This window comes from Micrasema longulum, unplaced genomic scaffold, assembly GCF_059751315.1.
Source record: "Micrasema longulum isolate JH-2025_06_02 unplaced genomic scaffold, ASM5975131v1 h1tg001431l, whole genome shotgun sequence".
Lineage (NCBI taxonomy): Eukaryota > Metazoa > Arthropoda > Insecta > Trichoptera > Brachycentridae > Micrasema > Micrasema longulum.
The window spans coordinates 84,325-105,463 of NW_028278617.1; the positions used below are offsets into that span (position 1 = coordinate 84,325).

General features: G+C 35.3%; 3 protein-coding genes across 3 annotated transcripts; 1 reads left to right on the forward strand and 2 right to left on the reverse strand.

The window, feature by feature from the left end:
- Positions 1 to 12: 12 nt before the first annotated feature.
- LOC148275404 (SRSF protein kinase 3-like) lies at positions 13 to 2,859 on the reverse strand. Its single transcript, XM_088235748.1, has one exon. The coding sequence runs from the start codon at positions 2,619 to 2,621 to the stop codon at positions 876 to 878; it is 1,746 nt and encodes a 581-aa protein (XP_088091874.1). The 5' UTR covers positions 2,622 to 2,859; the 3' UTR covers positions 13 to 875.
- A 2,758-nt stretch (positions 2,860 to 5,617) lies between these two features.
- Positions 5,618 to 13,327, forward strand: dup (chromatin licensing and DNA replication factor double parked). Its single transcript, XM_088235753.1, has 3 exons — positions 5,618 to 6,595; positions 10,070 to 10,184; positions 11,797 to 13,327. Exons 1-3 carry the CDS (start codon positions 5,865 to 5,867, stop codon positions 12,994 to 12,996), a joined length of 2,046 nt encoding a protein of 681 aa, XP_088091879.1. The 5' UTR covers positions 5,618 to 5,864; the 3' UTR covers positions 12,997 to 13,327.
- Positions 13,328 to 15,582: 2,255 nt separating this feature from the next.
- On the reverse strand, positions 15,583 to 20,691 carry LOC148275406 (pyrimidodiazepine synthase-like). The gene is made up of 5 exons (XM_088235737.1): positions 20,465 to 20,691; positions 19,517 to 19,684; positions 18,553 to 18,710; positions 17,248 to 17,493; positions 15,583 to 15,988 (listed from the first exon to the last, which is right to left on the reverse strand). Exons 1-5 carry the CDS (start codon positions 20,487 to 20,489, stop codon positions 15,863 to 15,865), a joined length of 723 nt encoding a protein of 240 aa, XP_088091863.1. The 5' UTR covers positions 20,490 to 20,691; the 3' UTR covers positions 15,583 to 15,862.
- Positions 20,692 to 21,139: the final 448 nt, after the last annotated feature.

A 21,139-nucleotide genomic window follows, 5' to 3' on the forward strand; every position in this document is an offset into this window, starting at 1 on the left:
GAAAGAGTCACATGTTTTATAAGATTTATTCATGTAAACTCGCAATTGGGTATATTTTAAATACAAACTTGTCAAGTTGCTGTTAGTGGATCCTAAATATATTTAGTAAAATATTATAACCATCGAGGGTTACTGCCGTGTTGAAAACTGGGTGAGGGCCTGGGGCGATCCTAAGGCAGTACACTCAATGCTATCATATCACTTCATGTACAAAAGGCAGTCTCCGGGAGAGGATTACCAATACTGAGTAGTAGTATGGAACTAAAGGTTGTAGTATGAGATGATACATGGGACACTACTCGCATACTCCGGTGCAAACTGTGAACTCCAAGAGAGGAACCTTTTACGGTGTAATTAATTTACGCACTACTAATGATTTTATTTATATAAATTGGACAATGATCTATATTGTCTATAATTTCATTACACATCACAAATGTTCTCTAACTGTACAACCGAGCGGGATATCCATCCTTCCGGTCCCTTCCAATTGCGTAATAATAGATTCATATCGCGCGAGATACTCCATTAAAACTGTCAATATTAGTCGAGTGTCCTATAAATAAAGTATATACAATCGCTAAGTACTCGGGATAGACGGAGCCGTCCCGCACCTACTCTACTGCGCAAACATAACGGCTGCGGGGGGGGGCTGGACCCCACACATTACTAACGTCACGTGTCATGTCGAATAAAACTTACATCACAGAAATAAACAGAAATACCGTCCCGCAGTGATACTTCTACAGAGGTGAAAGCGAGGCGTAAATTAACAGAAAGTGATTCGCAAACGAGGTAAGGCCATTTCCGAGATTCAAAGCTACAAATGAGAGTACAAAAACGAGGAATTTTCACTTGTCCGTCGCAGGAAGGGATCAGCGGGTCAGCCACGGGTGCTGCGAACACTGCGCAGCCGAGGCTCGGTGGTTCGGGTCGAACTCCAACATCGGCTTCAGGAAGTCGGCGAAGGCCTCGGCTTCCTGCGCGTTCCACTCGTACTTCTCCGTGAGGACGGCCTCCAGCCCCCACGGCTTCAGGCCGGTGATATTTCGCAATTCGCCCTTCTTGTTGAAGAAGACTTTGGAGTGCTTCCCGGAGGCGGCGATACGTTTGGGGATGTCACCCAAGAGCTCGATGATGTGCGCTAGATGATCCTCGTCGCGGCTGTACCCGTCTCCCGAGTGAGGTTCGAACAGGTAGTCTCCCGTGGCGAGCTCGAAGGCCATACACGCCGTGCTCCAAATATCGGCCGATGTGCCGTAGCCAGCGCCCAGCAGCACCTCCAGGGAGCGGTACTGGCGCGTCTGGATGTCCTCGGTAAAGTGCTTGAACACCCAGCATGCGTTGCCCAGGTCCGCGATCTTCACCTCGACGTCGCAGATGTCGAAAGCAGGGTCCGGCTCCTTCTCGGCTGCCTTGTCCGAGTCTGGGAACACGGGCAGCCCTCCTCCCTCGGGCAGGGGCGGCGCCTCCTCCGAGCCGGGAGTCTCGCCCTCGCCCTCCCCGTCCCCTTCCGCCTCCCCCTCGCCATCCGCCGGAGAGTCGGGTGTCTCGCGTCCGTTGAGCCGATTCTCCTTGTCGGTCTCCGTGATGAGGAGGGAAGGGGGAGACGTGTCATTGTCCTGCGACATGGGAGCGGACTCGCTGTTCTCGGATTTAACAGTTCGCTGTTCCTCCATTTCTTCAATCTGTTCCATTTGTTTCTTGAGAAGTTGCGAATGTCTCTTGGCTTTTTTCTTGAGTTTCTTCTTCTTGTTTTTACTCATTTTGGAGTTGATGGCCTGCTCCTGATACTCCTTGGGAGCGGTACTGACGAGGGAGATGGGAAGTCGCAGCCCCATGATGTGCAGCTGCATGGCCTCTGTAGCCAATTTGCGTATGTACGTCTCGCTCACACACACCAGCACGTTCTCGGGTTTAATATCCGTGTGAATGATCTTACATTTTGTGTGGAGGTAGTCGAGTCCTTCTAGAACTTGCTTGATTATAGTTTTCACATTAGGGCGAGGAATTCCTCTATAATTGGACTTCAAAATTAACTTCAACAAGTGATGGCCCAGAACTTCGAACACCATGCAGACGTGAGTTCCGTTAACCCCCGTAATTTTAAAATCATTAAGCATTTGAACAGTTTTATTTCTTTTCGCATCGGTTGGATCACTTTCGCGCACGGCTTTTAATATTTTGATTTCGTCTAACGCTGTTTCCGTGAAGTGGGGCGCGGACTTGACGACCTTCAGCGCGACGAAGCGCTTGTCCGCGAGGTCCCAGCAGAGCCAGACCGTGGAGAAATGGCCCCATCCTAACTTCCGTGTCACGCGATATCGTGACAGGAAGAGGTCTCCGATCTTGACAGGGTGGTACCCACCCTTGCAGTATTCGGCGCTATCCTCCTGTTCTTCATCCTCACTCGCCGAAGCGTCATCCTCGTCCTCTATTGTCTCGTTAGAAGAGCTATGACTCGGTTCTAGGCGAGTCTGGTTACGGTTGTCGCGCACCCCGTTTCCTTGAGCTCCGCCACCGTGCTGATCGGTCTTGACTTTTTTCTTTCCTAGCTTATGGCGCTTCTTTTTCGCCTGAATGGCGAGCACTCTTCTATTTACATCTGATTTGGAACTCATTTATGTAGGTATTTATAACTTCTCCTATTATAACGGGTAATTAGAATTTATCTTTTCATTGCACAGCTTTTGTTTATGGCGGCCGCAAAAAGCGCTCTCGGAACAATGTTACCATAGGAATTGACAACTTTTAGTCAATTCCAAAATGGGGAAAATTTTATCGTGCAAGTACTTATTTTTTACGGGGGCATTAATTTGGAGATGACCGTATTCAGCCGTTTTGTATTGTTCTATAAAAGGCGACGTTATATTTTATTGTTAAAAACATATAGGGGCTGGTTGGATCAGAAAAGACTGTTATGAGCCGGCTGATCAACTAAGCTCCAGGGATTGACGGTATACAGTTAACGGTATAGGTAGTATATTTAACTATAGCTGTATCTAAATAACTATAACTAACATAACAGTGATACTACCCTCTCCCAGATCCTTTATTTATTATTTTATGTATTACAATTTTAATCAATCTGAAAAAGCACATGATGACTGAACTAACTAGACTAGACGAGACATAAAATGACTAGACAATATAAAATTTCTAATGTAACCCTAACGGGTTTATTAAAATTGTAAATAAATAATTAAAAAAAACATACAATTACAGTTTTTATTATATTATATAGTTTCGTATTTTGTTATTTTGATGCTGTTCTCTCCATACAATAAAGAGACAAACTCTTGTGCTTGGAGATGGACTAACACTGAGTTAATGCAAGTATAAGTATTATGAGTATTGTAAATTATAAAAACATAAAACATTGTTATTTTCATTAGACTTTATAAATTGTAACGTTGTTATTTGCAAAGGGTTCCAAATCATAAATAATAATCATAAAAAATAACGAAGTTGTAAAAATTTACTGGTACTTGATTCGCTCCTTGGAATTTATCACTTTTATTAATTTGATTTTTGAATCTTTAACAAAAAACCAAATCTATTTTTCCAATCCTTAAACTTAAAAAATACCCGATTTCGGCGCATCTTATTGCCTTATAGCCCCTCTTCCACATTGTTAAGAATTTTATTCAGTCATAATAATAAAAAAAATACAAATATGTATTTTGATTTCATATTTAACTATTCTATTTGTTACAATAGAGCAAGATGCTTGTGTTCAGAAAAGGAGTTTGTTCTACAATTATTTACACTATGCACTTTTGTATTCATATTTTAACAAAATATAAAACATAAGTAATTACAAAATCGATCAATACAGCATGGAAATTAAGGTAGAGTGGGTTTTGTACGATTCTGTCATTTGATTGGAATAATTTTATACATTCAATACTTTTTATTTCTGATTGAATTAAAATGTGGTTAGACAACACTTGAACTGGTTTGTGGAAGGTCCGAAAACTTTTCCCGAATCTCAATTTGGATTGAGGATAATGAAGAACACAGCATTATATTCTGACGTCCGAGACCAGAGTTTCGCTGACTAGGAATTAATTATTGATAATCTAGATATTATAGTGAAGCATTTAATAATTTACTTATATTTTTCACTTTCTAGAATTCACATTCTAGAAGCTAAAAAGTTACGAATCGGAACCTCACGAAAGCTCAAGAAATCAATGTTCGTGGTCATGCTGTGGTGGACAGTAAATTTAAATAATAAAGATTGCACCAGGGTTCAGACTTCAGCCCTATTTTTTTTCGAAATTTATACGTTTGACATCAGCGGCATTGTTTCCACAAATACATGTTTGCTTCAATACGCGGACGATTTTTTAATATTTTTTATTGTAAATGTAACATAAGAATTTATTTTGTATGTATTTTGTAGTTTTCTTTTTATATATAACATATGAAATAATGATATATGCCTTTGGTACTGTGTTCCCTTATTTCACAACCTCTTAGTCCCAATGTCATTCCTCAAGTACCTGATTTTTTTTTGTAAACTCAATAACTTTTTTGTTTTTGTAAAAATATAATACAAAATCAGAGAATCCATAAATGCAAAAACGTATTTTTTTTTACTGGCTAGAATTACTCTGGCACTGAAAGTGTTAAATTTAGAGTCATCAACTAGTAAAAGTAGGTAATAACATAATTTTTTGTAGAAAATTAAAAATCCCAACAATGAAGATTCATCGCGGAGGTATGACAGTTTTTTTTACGACCCAAATTATGTTTTTGGGAGTTATTTTGGACACTCACATTACATGAAACTCATACATAAATCACATTAGTAAACCATCAGTGTCGTGGTGGGGAAGCGACCCTTTAGACCGTTTTCTTTATACTAGGTATATCTGGAGCCATCTTGACTATGTATGTCTTAGGATATATTTAAAAAATAATATCCAAAGACTCAAGTCTTAGTCAGATTAAACCTTAAGGTCTGAGACTAGCCGCCAGAGCCACGAAGTTCTTTCCAACTACTTTTTAAAAGTCGAGGCCTCTGATGCCCCACTTGGTATGAGAAAATAATATTTGGGGAATAGGTTTTCATAAAAACGTTTCATTAAAAAAAAAATTTGCTTTATAAAATACTTAAATTCATATCTGATTGTGTGACATCCTTATCTTTTGATCCCACAAACTTTCCCATTTACTTGTGAATGGTTTTCCTATCTACAAATCTTTTGAATCTAATATCAATTCTAAATACCTTTTTTTAAAGTCCCAATTTATGCCCAATGTGTTGATCTCATATTTAAAGCTGAAAACTATCTACAACCTCAATGTATTAAAAATAAATTCAATTAAATACCGTCTTCAAAATGACCACACATTAAGAAATATAATACATTAAAAATAATGTTTTTTTAGGGAAAGTTATGACAAAATTCGGTGGAAAACTATTTTCGCTTTTAATTATTGTATTAGTCGAATTCTTTTTGAGCATTACGATTTTTCATAGAAACTGATGTAAAGATTATTAATTTTTTTTACTGCGGTAGGTAGGCAGATTGTTGGTAATATTTATATATATTTTCCACTAATTGGTTCATGTTCAGATTGTTGGTAAAAGTCGTAGTAGATATCTGTAGTCTGTGGTCGTAGTTTTATCGTTGGTTTGGTTGATGGTTGGCATCCTTGATTTATTTGGAGGGAACTTGTCTGTTTGTTGGCTACTTAACTGTCAAAAAGTAGCGCATTGTTCGCAGTTTTTTTGTCAACTGTCGATGAGTGGTAGCGTCCTCTTATAATAGGCCTTAATAATTAATCAGTACTTCCGAATCTGAATCGTTGGAGTAGATTTATCGACCTTAATTAATTCTTTGTTATCAGAGATGTCACAACAATCGATGGATTTTTACTTACGGCAGCGAAAAGAAACTGTAAAAAGGAAAGCTGGACCTGAAGAACCATATACGAGTAATAAAATTCGTGTTTTGGACTACAACCAACAAATACTAGAAGAAAAATCAGAATTATTGACGCCAAACGGCTGCAATACTACACACAAGACAGTTAAATTACTTTCGAATAAGAAGGAATCTTCGTTGGCGGAAAAAAGGTTTGGTGAAGGTAAAATCGTCAAGTCGAAGGGAAAAGCTGTTATTAAACTATCGTTCGATAGTGTGAGTGTCGGGTCTTCTTGTAGTGGACGTGGCTCTAGAGAAAGTTCTCCTAATGTCGATTCTCCTGCAGCTTCTGTTAAACCTGTCAAATTTATCAAAAAGGGAGTTCTTTCCCCCAAGAAGAAAGTTAAAGGAAATGCGGATATTACTGCCTACCTGATGAAGTCGACAGATTCTAAGCAAGATGCTTCTCTGCCAAATATTTCCAAGAACGAGAGTGAAATAAATTCAAGAGAGAACTCTGCTCGGAAAGAGTTGTCTCTGGGTAATATTAAGATGTGCATATCTAAAAGTTCCCGAATTAACGAACTACGAAATTCTATTTCCCTCTTGAACAAAGGATTCGATAGGCTGAATGAGTTGAACAAGACGACTAAAACCAGTCCGGATGTTTCTTCTCTCAAAGGTTTCCAATCTATTGAGCTTTTAATTCCAATTAGGTAAGTGATCCTTATTTGTTGTGAATATACACAAAATACTATTTTTAATATACAACAACAGAGATAAAGAACATTTTATAGAAGTCAAGGCGTCAATAAAAGTTTCAGCTCTTTAACTTCACGAAGATCAACAGATGGAAGAATCGAAGGAATATAGATGTTCAAACATAAGCAGAATGGTGAATGTTAGATGGTGTGTAAAGTGGCCACTTAAACAGCCAATGACAGGTCATAAGCCCTTTAAATGCCTAGACTTCTATATTCCCTTATATAAAATGTTCCTCATCTCTGTTGTTATTGGAGGTGGTAGTTATCCTCCCGAATCACCTCAAACTGTTTCCCAAAAAAAAGTTAAATCGTTTCAACCAACACCAAGCGCAGAAGTAAATAAAAAAAACATTTTAAAATAAAACGCCCCGCCGCACTCCTTACCGCACTTCCCCCTAACTTTTACCAAAGATGTTTATCCATAATACCTACCTACCAGTGCGTGCGGTGACTTTTGAAACAGGGCATGCGGTCATGGGAAGGTAAAAAACAAATTAAAATCTAAAATTTTAAAATCAGTTAAATTTTTAATTTATTTTTTAAATTTTATTTTATTTTTTTAAATTAAGAAATATTTGCGTTCTTTTGATTTACCTACATATTTCATTTTGAGGGCCATTTTCAACGATTTGTAAATAACTCACTATTAGAAAATGGGAGGGTAGAGTGGGATTCGAACCACGGACCTTTGATCCATGAGTCTGAGACACTAGCCATAGGACCACAACTCCATTATTTGATAAACATAATATCGATGCTTTAGAACAGCAGTTTCCATTTTTTGTCTATGGAACCTTAATTATAATTGGTTACTTTTTTTTGTGGAACCCTATCTCAATAGTAAAAATGTAAATTGACAAAAATAAAACCCGTGATACGTATTTTGAATTAAAACTATGAAAATTGAAAACTAAATATTCACACAGCTTTTCTGTTTTCTACGTCGATTTTCCCGTGCCCCTCTAACTCACAGAATTCATGTGACCCTTCGGCAAAACCCGAGGATTCCGCGAAACACCTCTTACGATTTGCTCGTCTAGACAAAGTGATAATAATATTACAATATTGGAAATTTCTCAGATTATTTCAAAGTCTTATACTTAGGGGTAGGCAGAGAGGATAGAACGCCATACCACTATTTACTGGAACACTCCACGTACACCATTATTTTTTTTTCCATAAAACTAAATATCCTGTTAGTAATAATAATAATTAAGTTCCTTTTCATTAAATGAAAGACCACTAACACTTCTATTTAATTAGGCAATTTCAATTATTTTCCTGATTATCCATCGCGGTTAAGTCCACATTCATTGCTTCCTTCGGCTTAAGTCCGCATTATGAGTTGAAAAGACAAATAACTAAAAATAAAAAACAAATATAATAATTCAGACAGCCATTTTGGAGTTAAAATTGTAAAAGTTATCCCGATAAGCTATTTTATACGCAAAAAAGAAACACTGAACTCAAAAATAATTTTAAATTAGGTTGTTTGGGTTAGGTACAGAGGCGGTTCCTTAGTATGTGCATAAGTGCAGTGCACTGCCAAGTAAAAATATGTGGAAATAAATTATTAATTCCATTCATAGTAAAACTATGTCATAAGTAGGTAGAAAGAAACAGGGATTCGGTGCAATATTATACACGTAAACACCATAATATTCAATACTAGCGCCAAAAGATCTAGCGAGATCGACTCTAGCGGACGATTTTCTCATCTCGTCTACGCATGCGCAATTATCCCTGTGCATGTTCTGTTTTGCACAATTCTTTACCCTGAATTTGTATGAAATATGTAATTTCTCCTTAGATCGTCATTTGAGCGAGATAGACAACGTTCTATACCGGTGAATCGTGCGTTAGAGGGAGAAGGTCATATACATACTCCGGGCATTGCCAACGCATGCGCAGATTTGAAGTTTGAAGTTCGTTTGCAATGTCACTTTGAACATGCGTAATGACATGATATTATTACGAATTTAGTTGATTTAGTATTCTATAACGTGCGTATAATGTTAGGCGAATTTGGCGTTCCTTGTTCCGATGCGCGGGTTGTCATCTGTCATACTATTGCCCGTTTATCGCGTCAGACCTGTCACATTGTTATAATATTATTAAACTTAATATATAAGTTGACGAAATGTAAAGAAATGCACTGCCCATATTTCTGGTCAGGAGCCGCCAGTGGTTAGGTATAATAAAAACCGGAAATCAACATTGTTTTAGTTAGAAAATATCAATAGTCCCTACAACGCTGTTTTACACCAAAGAAAATATAAACATTTTAATTAGGTAATTATTGTTTTTTTACAGATTGAAATTCTCATTTGGTTACATAATTATGATATTTTTGTTTTTTTTATACATAAGAGGTCAAGTAGAGAATAAAAAAAATAAAGCATAATTCCATAGCAATGAAATACATATTAATAGTAAAAATAGTAAACCAAAAATCCCACAAAGGCATGGCCTGTTCATATTCACAAAATCCTGTTTCCTGAATATTTTACTCAAATTAGTTTACAGATTTAATTATAAACATAAAAAATGCAAAATACCACAGAAAATTTACTTTTTAAAAATATTTTTACATGTGAGAATAAACAAAGAAGACTTAATATACAGAGATACTTAACAAAATGTTCAGAAAGTTTTGAACACTACTTATTTAAGTTTATATTTAATTTATGTACACCTATACTATTTATATTTTAAAATAAAATAAAAACTTAACATAAACTATACATTTGTGGAGCAGTTTATTCAATATTGGTTTGGGCGAATGAGACAGTCTATTTTACTTCTACCCAGCTCCACTATCCATTTTTCTTATAGCCTTTTTGAACATTTTCTCATTTCTAATTGTTTTAATATACAGTGGAAGTAGGTTATAGATTTTAATTGCATACTACTCAAAATCCCTTTGTCCGAATATTCCAACATATTTTATAAATATTCTGAATACTTATTTGTGGCATTAATTATACAGGGTGTTCATTAAACCCTGTCACATCTGAAATCACGATGATCAGTATTAGCAAGAAGACATATTGGCACATTAAAATATTTTTTTAGAACCAATAAAATTAAAAAAAAAAATATATCAAAAAAAGCAAATGGTTGTTTACTTCTGCAGGGGAGAAACGAGGAGGGGGGGGGGGGGGAGAGTCTGATACTGCGCCGCGCTCCCCTAACTTCTCCCCTACAGAAGTAAGCAACCATTTGTTTTTTTTTTAATATTTTATTTTTAAAAACTTTTCTTGTTCTAAATACTCTTTTATATACGCTAATATGTCTTCTTGCCCATACTGATCATCGTGGTTTCAGATGTGATGGGGTTTAAAGAACACCCTGATTAAAAACAAAGCCAATTAATCTGTTCTTAAAAAAATTCAGTTTATGTTTTATATGTACATTAATTTTTAGTCCAGTAAAGCAATCCCCGTTGAAACATTTGGGAAGTCCACTCACTTCTCCCGTAAAGGAGCTTTTGATGTCTCCTCGGAAGATTGGAGTCAGCCCTATCAAGAGTCCCATGAAGGTAAATACACTAACCATGCCCACTTACAAAAAAAAGCTAGCAGCGAAGAAGACCTACAATTCTTGGTAACCAAGGTCTACAATGTATGCAAGAATAGCGATTTGCTAATGAATGTTGATAAATCGAAAGTAATGGTTTTTGAAAAGGGATGAAAGTATAACTAAATGTGAGATCAGTGTGAACAGAGATATTCCGAATCAGGTAGAAGAACTGAGAAAGATATTGAAAGGAGGTGAATGCCAGGAACAGAGTGAATGGTGCACTGAAATCTACCTTAGCAAACAAATGTTTGTCCCAGGAGGCTAAACTAGCAATTCACAATGGAGTTCTGGTGCTGACCCTAATGTATGTGATTGAAGTATGGCATTGGAAAAATAATGATGAAAGTAGGTTGAATGCTGTCGAAATGTATGTAAACGATGTATGATAGGTGCCCAAATGTCGAGATCCGTGCACTATATAAGGCCGAGACAAGCATTGTTAACAAAATCAAGAAAAGGGCTCTACGTTGTTTTTTTACACACTTACACTCACACTTTTTTTTTTGCACTACAACAGGCCAGAAGGCCCAATTACAGTGGTGAATAATTAAATCACAGAACACCCAGGCTTGAGAAAAATCACATTTAATTTTTGCATTCTCACCGGTAATTGAACCCGGAACCTTCTTGACCACTACACAATTGGGCCGCCATTGGACATGTAGAGCGAATGGACAGTGAAAGATCGGCTAAAAGGATCTACGTTGCGAATGTTGATGAATGCGGAAAATGAAAGACGCGGCACGATGAAATCTAACAAATACTTGAAGATGGGCATGTCAAGGTAGGAATAATCGGCGTGAGGAAGTGGGATCTGTAAGCAAACACTGAGTGATATGGCATTCTGTCCTCTGCCTACCCTTACGGAGAAACGGCTTGATGGTTAGTTGTTGTTTTATCAACTTGTATAGCTTTATCCCACCATGACTGAGTGAATTGGAATTAGTACATTTTTCAAAATATTTAAAGTTTTATCTTGATATGAGTGCGTTTTTTTTCTCCTTTCTCACCTGCTAAAATGAGGTGTGTTTAAAACAAAGATGGCATTCTCCGCTTTTATTCATTTTTAATAAATGTTTTTTTTAATACTTTTGTCGTGCTGCAAGGGTAATTTATTATTTTTGTTTATAAAGTACTCTTTTTTGTATATTTTTACTGCGATTAATCGGTAAATTGTAATTGTATTTTAAATGAATATATGGTTTTGGTTGTTGTTCTGTAACGTTAATAAGACTGCTGTTGTTGCGAAACTAAATACATTGAGTCAGAAATGTATGCCATTTATGTTCTGAAATTTTTGCAGTTGTCAATAGTATTTTTGTTTCTCTATGCAACATGCATCAAATTTACACATATTTTAAACAATTTTATCAAAAAAATACTTATTGCAATTGTGTGTAGCCTCAAAATTCATTTATAAGTCAAACACTGCCTTTAAAAATTGTAGTTTCATGTATATTATTAGTACATGCTTGTATGACTTTTCTCAGCTATTGAAACATGTATCTCAATGGATGTCTAATATAATTTTATTTTTTCTGAAAATTTTACTAATTTGAATTGTGTTTCAGGTGCCGGCATATGAACGTCTCGCCTCCCTTGCCACCCCCCTCCCCTCCCTGACCCTCCCCCACCATTACCGCTGGCTAGGAGAGGTGTTTAAGGCCATCGAGCAGGTGTGCTCCATGCTCTACAACAGGAAGGAGACTATCACCTTCCCCAAGGTGAAACAAGCCGTGCAGGAAATGCTCCGACGAAATGTGACGGAGAAACACATCGCCCAAATCAAATCTTTGAGTCCGCAAATGTATTCCTTTTCCCGGGAAAAGGTCAAGAATTTCGGAGCCACTGCCAGAAAAGATGAATACGAATTGGTTCTGAAGCCGAATGTGCTCAATTCTGCCGGGTCTCCCACCTGTACCTTGACTCCGGCCATCATCCTGGAACGCCAGCGTAGCTTCTTTAACCTTTTGATCGATAAAGTTAAAGATCATCACTCCGTGTTTTTAACTTCTTTAGACCCTCCTTTAGATATTCCGAAAGACAAATTGAAGCGCTGGCATCCGGAGTTTGAAATTGAGAAAATTCCCGATATCGAGGAGGACCTCCTCCCGGAACCCCCGAACGTTGAGAAGTTTTCCACAGCTCAGGATGTCCTGAGTCACTTTAGACAGCAATTTAACTGTAACACTAAAATGGAAAAAGCACTGATGAGACTAGCAGAGGCCAAGGCCAGAGGTCTTTCAACTGAAGAACAAAAGGTTACCGGTTTGAAGGCTGATGGCACTGAACAGTGTACTTCTATCACGAGTACTGAAAAAACCAAAGAAGTGAGGGACTCTAGTTCCTCTGCAAACGCTCTCACTAACCCGGCTTTCAAAGGCATCCCAAAAGCTTTATTAGAGAAGATTAGAGCGAAACAGGCGGCCAAAGCCTTAGAGTCCATGACCAGATCTCCTGCCCAAGAGAAGGACAGCATGATGTACCAAAGACTTCCGGACTTGGCTCGTCTGGTGCGTAATTTATTTGTAACGGAAAGAAAGAGCGTGTTACCTTTCGAAACTGTTATCTCCCGATTGGACAACAGTTTCAAAATCAAAATGTCCAACGAAGATCTCACAAGGCATGTACGTCTACTGAGTAAAGAGCTTCCTGGTTGGCTAACATTTTACGAATTTAGAAAAACAGAGTTTCTCAAATTGGTGAAAGATGCGGATATGAGCAAAATTATGAGTCGTCTAGGAGACTTAGCCAATAAGCATTCTGTGTGATTGTAGACTTTTTTGTAGGTTAGGAATTGTGTTAATAAAACACATTTTTGGAAACAATTATTCACCTATTTATAAATATAAATTTTGCCTCTTTCTTATAACGTTTTTTTGACAGTAATAATGATGTATTTATTATGAAAGTGCCTTATTTTTGTTGTACCATTGATATACCTGGTCTGTTTAGGAGATTATTTTTTTAAAGACTGATATAAAATGTTAGGTGGCATGGACATTTAAATTTGTGAAATCGTTCTTTAATGCAATGTAGTTCTTATATTATTCGATCCTCATTTAATTATACATTGTGTCTTCAATAAATTGCTTTCTAGTATTATTGTTTTTCCTTCCAAAATTTATTTCCAATAACAAACAAAATGGTCCTGCAAGAAATATGCTGGCATTGTAATGGCTATAAGTCTTAATTTTTTTATGATAGAGGTATTCAATACATACCTATAATTTTTCTCTAGGGAGGTTATAAGAGCTGGGCAGTAAGGCGTCAGGTAGATAAAGCTTCATATGATCATATGGAGAAATAAAGATATGAGAATAGATAGCAAGGTTTTATTTATACCTTGTCCTGTGTGCAACCTATCCACACATGGCATTGAAGCGAGGGCAGACATTGTCAAGACCAAAAGTATGCTACGGACATCAAATGTAAACTCTTCATGCTATTGCTGGAAAGACGTTACATGATCGTGTAAGAAACACCACAATCTGAGAGATCTGTGGGGTTCAAGATGGGGGCGACAGCGTCGATGATACTGGTACCAACATGTACAGAGAATGAATTCCATGAGAATAGGGAAATATGTTTTTTTCAACATTTTTAAAGTAATAAGGGTCTATGAAATACTGTCCAGTACAATTTTTTTTTTTGATAATTAGCATAGTTAGCGTAATTCTTTCATCAAGTCAACAGTCTTTATATATTAAAAATATATTTTTTATATAATATGTAGGCGCAAGATGATGATTTTTAATTTGATGCTATGCCTAGAATAAAGATTACTATTTTAAAGATTTACAAAAAAAAAAAAATTGTAGTAGAAATAATGCGTTGAAAGAATAAAAAATCTTTAAAAGCGATAATTCTTCAACATTTTTAATGACTTAGTGCATTCTGTCAGTAAAGCCTAGATATGTTACTAATGTTTTATTAATAGTAAAAAAAAATATAAAAAAACAAATCTCTGAAACCTTGTAACGATAATTTTACAAAATATAACACTAGCTTACATGAGTCAAGAGTTCTCGAAGAACAGGTAGAGAGTAGGCAGATTTCAGACCGGGAAGATCGTATATTGGACAGGTGCTCAACTTTGTGCAGCACTTTGAGGACGGTTTTGAGAGGGAAAAGTTAACGGGAGTCACATCTGTGGATCTCACGGACGCATATGATACGGTGAACTGTGCAAAACTTGTTGATATGATATACAATGTCACATAGGACTTCAAACTTACATCCTTGATATGCAACTTTTTGAATTTTATGTAACTCTTCAGAGCAAGGACAGTTGATAGAGATTCCTAAAGAATGGACTGCCACAAGGAAGTTTTCTGGTGCCAATCTTATACAACATATATACTAACGATCAGTGGTGGGTGCTCAAGAGAACTCTTTCCAGCTGGTGGAGAAAGGACTTGCCCGAACTCTTAACATATTCGGGGAATACTATGGAAAAAATATGTTAAGCCAAATTCAAAGAAAACTCAAATCTGTGCCTTCCACCTAAAAGATAAGAAGGCAAGAAGAGAACTGGAGGTCAGGTGGGAAGGAGAGAAAAGTGGGCATTGCCAAACACCCAAATATCTCAGTTACAGTTGCCAACGGCCGACTGTTATTATTTATAATTAGAAATTTTTCACTGTTCAATTTTCATTGCTTACTAACTAAACTTTTTGTGCAGATATTTAATACATCTGTTTTTTTTGTGTGGTTTTAGCATTATTTTGAGCGACCTTTATTACATTTAGATTAGATATAAATTGTGAGGCCCAAAGGGGTGATGTTTCTAGGTGCCCGAGATTTGAATCAACTGAGGCCCAGAGGCTTTTCATAGCACGTAACAGTTGGCCCACTGTTGCCTGCTAGTTTATTTTTGAAGATATTTTGTTCCTCCTAAAAATCTGATTAACCTTTTCCTCACTCAGCATCCAAAAATTACACATAATTCGAACGGGGGCACTGAACGACCCCAGCGCCTACTTGTATATAGCGTCACGATTATAAGAAGTTGGAAGCGTTTATGATCGTATAATAATTTATTCATGTTTTTACGTACACAAATTTTACTCATTCGTGTATTTTATTTATTTTTGTTAGTTTGCCTAATGCTAATGTACGTAAAGTGAAATCGACCCTTGTATTTTTTACGTCTTTTTTTGTTTGTTTTAATATCAAACAATTTAAAAACAAATCAGGAAAATGCTTCTTAAAAAATATAGGGGAAATAGCTTTAATAATACTCGAGTTTTAAATTCAGATCCCCCCTTTGGTCCGGCTAGGTTAAGTGAAGATAAACAGGTGTTGCAATGCAAGCGATGATATATTTGCTTAAATTATGTAATAAAACAAATTAATGTACAAAATGGCTTGTATATTAAAAAAAAAATACATATTCAGTATAAAAAGAAAATGTACATGATCTTTGCATTATTCAAGGTAATTAAGCGAGAGAGCTAAAATATATTAAAAAAATATTATTATAACTATTAAGTACTTTAATAATGTTCTCCAATAAAAGTTCTACGAAAGATCAGTATTTTTATTTAGTAAAATTTGAATTTCCACTTAAAAAAATATTTATTTAATGACAATGTCACTTGTTTGAGAAATGTATTTCTTATTGACTAATATAATCTAGAGAAGAAGATCATAATCAGGTTGTCCTGCGATCCTTCCCTCTAAGTATTTAGCGTGTGTTTTCTCGTCTAAGTAATGATCTTTAACAGCGGGATCTTTTTTCATCTCCTCAATCCAGGAGTCCTGAAAATAATATTAATAATATAGTTAATATTTGAATTGAGTGGGAATTTATGGAATGGTATAAAAAAAATAGTTTAACCCTACACTGCCCGATGAAGACAATCTGCTACATACCGATAATCGGAGTATAAAAGTGATTTCAAACATTTTTATAATTCGGCAACTAATGCAGTAGATTTATGTACATACTATAATTTATATTTTATTTAAAAAATCGAAATTGTTCGATAAAATTTGAAACAAAAAGTCAAAAGTTAAATTTTGCTAATGTTCAAATGGTGATTTCTTTATATCTTTTTTAAGATTTGAAGTTATAATAAGGAATTTCAGCCCTACGGGAAAGATACAAAAACTTTTTACTGTATGTAAGAAAACGTTTTTTGTATCCAATTTCCCATAGCACTGAACTTCCTTATTTGTGGCTTTTAGAAATACTCATAGTTTCAACTAAAACTAAAAACATGATACACAAAATACTTGAGATACTTATATTTCATAATTCAAGTTTATTAGAATTCAAGTTTATTATAATTCAAGTTTATTAGAATTCAAGTTTATCACAATAAATTTATAAATAACATAAATTTGTTCCCTGCATGGGGATTTCGGTTTTGACTCCCAGTGAATATAAGTATTAAAAAAATGCTTTATCTTACAACTAGTATATAAGTAAATAAATATATTGAGACGGGTTATGGTCCCGTGGCTAGTGTCGCGGACTCTGGATCAGGAGGTCCAAGGTTCTAACCCCACTCTACCACAACTTATTACTATTTTATAACATAGTTATTTAAAACTAAAATAAAATGGCATCAAAATCGAGTTGACTGCAAATATTTATTTATGTAAAAAAAAAGATGGTGTGGCGGTTGTTTACAATATCACAAGCTGTAAACAAGTCACCATGACATGATTAGAAATGAAATGAATGCTAAATAATTTAACTATGTATTTTGTTTGTGTAAAATCACTAAAATAAATTTAATATGCTGACCTAGAGCTGGACCTACCATATTTACATATGAAACTATGTTTAAGAGGCAAACACTGTTTGCTATTGGAGAGTGTTATACCTTAATAATGTCAAACCATCGTTCAATGGGTTCCAGGTCTGATATGTTATCCTAATATAACGGCGTAAATACTTTATTTTATTTGTAACATTTAAAATACATGAATTTGAAGACAAATTCACAAAGTAAGTGCTTCAAATATTCATTTTAAAGGGGATAGGATTAGGCAAATATGTAAGTACTTACAAGAACTTTGAACTTGGACTTATCTACAGCAAAACGAATGTCGCTAAATTTAGTTAACAATCCAAATCTCTCGAACCATGGCCAGATCATGTAATCTACCATTCCCGGGGACCTGCCAGACAAGAAGGTTGACGAGCGTTTAATTAGCTCGGTCTGGAGATCTTCTAGTCCACTGAAGAATTTAGAAACCAGAGCATCATCTACTTCTTCCTTATGAAATATTCCTCGGTAGAAGGACGATATTACCTAGATAAGTTAGGTTCACATGATTAATATAAGGGTATAATTACATCTCAAATTAATTATTGCCATATATAAAACATTATTCAATAAAAATGTGTGAAATGAACATGTTATGTTATTGCAATATCCCTATAAATTAAACAAAACAGCTAAATTTTCTCAAAACTAGATATTAATATAGTGTACAAATTAAGGCATAAACAAGAACTACATATAACTTGAAGATAAATTATTTTGAAATATTTTTAAAAATTAATATTTCTGGAGAGAACCCCCTCCCATCTATGGGTGTTACAACAGTAATCTCTCGGAGTAATAATGCGCTATCACTTTCATTAAAACCATTCTAGGAATCGTGAAATTAGCTATAGTTTGCAGCAAACCAATGGTCAGGTCGAGAATTGCAAAATCGATATTAATTTGCATTGTAATTACTTTTTAATATACCTATTTGTTTACTGCACGGTCATTCCAATTTATATATTTCTTCTTTTATTATTATTATAAGGAAATTCCCACAATATTTGTGAGCAAAGCCAAGCACAGCTGTTACACGTCTGTTGTTTAGTCAAAAACCAAATCAAACATTTGCAACCCGCTTGTTCTATGCAATAGAGCAGAATGGCATCTCTACAAGCGGGGAGTGCGTTATTACTCTAAGATGAATGTAGTAAACACTGAATTGAAAAATTTAAATTGGTGATCAATTTTGAATACTTACATTAAACTATGTGTAAGTATATTTTTTATTATCAATTACCTGTTTATTATTTAATGTTTATTTTGAAAAAACTGAACTGAAAAATTTTACATGTTATTTTAAAAGTGCAAATGAAACTGCTAATGTCATCATCATCATCATTCCATTTTATCTACATGAAAGTAAGATGATCAGCAGAAACGCCTTTTTAAATAAATATTTCATACATCGACCATATCATATATCGACCATGTCGGAACTTGAGGCCTCTTGCATGTTATACACTGACCATTATGACCATTGACTGCTGATTTGGTATTTATTATCTAAGTGAAAACTGTTAAATTATTTAGTTAACTCACGGAATTAAAATTCTCAATAATCAACTTGTCCTGGGCTTTCCGCAGAGGATCTGAAGAGGTGAGTTGAGGAGACGGGTATTTTTCATCAATATATTCAGCTGTTATCAAACTTTCATGGATTGCTAGGTTGTTTTCAATCTCAAGAGCAGGAACTTTACCTGAAATATTTTTTAATGGAGGAGTAGAATATGAAACTGAATGGAGTTAAGATTAAAAATAAGAGATAAAAGGCAGTTGATAAAAGTATTTCAGTTTTGTTTGTCCAATCGGTTATCAAATACATTAACTAAAGTCAAACTATCCAATCACTTGGCTGTATATGCTACAATGGCCCATAATTACATTAGCCAAGGATTTATTTCTTGAGTGGTTTATAGTAAATAATATAAATATACATTTTAAATAAATAATTAAATATGTATATTCGTAAATCTTAATGTTACATCTGTAAAACAACTTTATGTAAAAGCTCTGTTAATGTACGCACACAAACATTATTCTCTACCTTAGTTACTAGATACTCCACCCTGATGCTGCAAAAACAACTTACTACTACTCGGTTAAAGTGTACAATCTACTTCCATTGTCCATAAGGACAATTAGTAAGTACTCTCAATATAAAATTGCTATTAAAAAATGGATAGCGGAAGTGGGTTGCGCACGGATCGATGAGTGGATCAAGCAAAATAGGTAAAAAATTGTTTCTTGATTATGAAATTTGGTCTGCAAGTTTATATGAATTTATTGTGTTTTTATGATTATTTTAGTTTCTTTTGCGTATTATGTTTACGATGATAATTAGGTTAGTTAGATTAATTACGTTTTTATTGTCTTATTATGTTAAATAATTAATTTAAGGCATGTTTCATTGCACTTATTGTAAAATGTTTCCCTCAATAATACAAAATTGTAAAAGTATAAAAAAATCAATGAATAAATAGAGGTTTCAATTTCATTTATTTACCTAGTGGGCTTTTTGAAAGCAGCCATTCTGGTTTCTCAGTGAGATTAATGTTGACTACTTCATAAGGAACCTTCTTGGCATTCAGAACGAGGATAGTACGTTGAGCGTATGGACAGAACCGCATACTGTATACTCTAAGTATTCCATTGAAGGGTGGCAACACTGAACCTGAAATAAATATTAAAAATACAGATTATGTTAATTTAGATTTAAAAATCAGAAAAAAGGAATAAAATCGAGTACCTAATAAGTAGGTTATAGGCAAAAATACCACAATGAAAATTATTATTGAAGTTTTCAATTACACAACAGTGTTCCATAGCCTGTAAGAGTATTTTCAAGAATGGAAAATAATAAACAAACATATTGATGCCGAGAATTATGAAACGGTGGTATGTTAATTGTAGAGTATTAGGTATTGTAAAAATATAAAAATACTAAGTAATAAAATAACCTTTTAAATAAATAGTTCATGGTGCATTGGTAGGAATTGGGGAATCAGAACCTCATCATCAAAAATGTATAGTAGCCAACGCGTCAAAAGTATAAATGAAAATATGAATAGGTATTCCTATTGGATTCATGACAGACCGGTTTATAGCGATATTGGCTACAATGTTTTGTATTTTTAAACACAGGTAACTTTAATTATGTTAAGATAGTGTATAAATTATATCTCACAATTTTTTTCTAAAATAAATTGAATTTAAATCAATAAAACAACTATATTTTTACTTCATTATCAGTTTGTTTTATCATTGTAAAACGTGACACTGGACTTGACCGTTCACATTCCGCTGGATTGTAGGGTCGTAATTCGTGATATTATAATAGTTGAAACATAGAATTAAGAATAGTAATGTAAAGTTCGATTTACATAATTTACAAATTCGATGTACTTAACTAAAAGATTCAACAATAATTTGCAGAAAAATGTATCATAAATACCTTTTCCGAGATGTCGAGCACTCATTTTGTAGCAAGCGTCAAACGGAAATATCAATATATAATCTAAATCTATCAAACTGCCAAGATTGAGAAGAAACTTCAAACTCAAACCGCTTTTTGAAACTTGAGGTAGAGAGCTGTTGTTGACTGTCGACCTTGTACTAATCTACTAATCTGACGTAAAGGTGGCTTTACACGCTGGCCAATACATACGCCAGTACGTTAGTAAACACGTATTGGCAAACGCGTGGAGGGGGGTATTTGTGGCTGGCAGAGCTGACACATGCGCTGGATCCGCCTATAGTGGGATTTTCACATTTTCAGTACAGATCAAAGGTACTAGCGGAGCGGTGGTGAACGCGTCCACACTTTGGCTCCGATTTTAGTACGCTACGAATTACCGGAGAGGGTGCACGTGACTTTTTATGCGCCTTTTCCGTACATTGGCTCGCACGAACAGATTTGAGTACTGAACGACTCGCCAACGCGTGGGCAGCTAAGCGATTTTTTTTATTAATAATGAAAAATTCTATAATACATGAACGAGATGTTACACTACTAGGGATAAACGCATTTTAACGCGTTTTAATAGAGCGATCTTTTTACGCGCAATTCCGTTCAGAATACTAGCCCAGGAGCCAGGGGTGGTATCCTGAACCACTCTCGTGTCACGAC

Excerpts from the sequence above, each read along its gene's own strand:
- LOC148275404 (XM_088235748.1), bottom strand. The coding sequence starts at position 2,621 with ATGAGTTCCAAATCAGATGTAAATAGAAGAGTGCTCGCCATTCAGGCG.
- LOC148275406 (XM_088235737.1), bottom strand. The coding sequence starts at position 20,489 with ATGAGTGCTCGACATCTCGGAAAAG. Across the intron at positions 18,711-19,516 it reads GCTTTCAAAAAGCCCACTAG|GTAAAGTTCCTGCTCTTGAG; the intron begins GTAAATAAATGA and ends AAAATATTTCAG. Across the intron at positions 15,989-17,247 it reads AGTCCAAGTTCAAAGTTCTT|GACTCCTGGATTGAGGAGAT; the intron begins GTAAGTACTTAC and ends TATTATTTTCAG.
- dup (XM_088235753.1), top strand. The coding sequence starts at position 5,865 with ATGTCACAACAATCGATGGATTTTTACTTACGGCAGCGAAAAGAAACT. Across the intron at positions 6,596-10,069 it reads GAGCTTTTAATTCCAATTAG|TCCAGTAAAGCAATCCCCGT; the intron begins GTAAGTGATCCT and ends ATTAATTTTTAG. Across the intron at positions 10,185-11,796 it reads CTATCAAGAGTCCCATGAAG|GTGCCGGCATATGAACGTCT; the intron begins GTAAATACACTA and ends ATTGTGTTTCAG.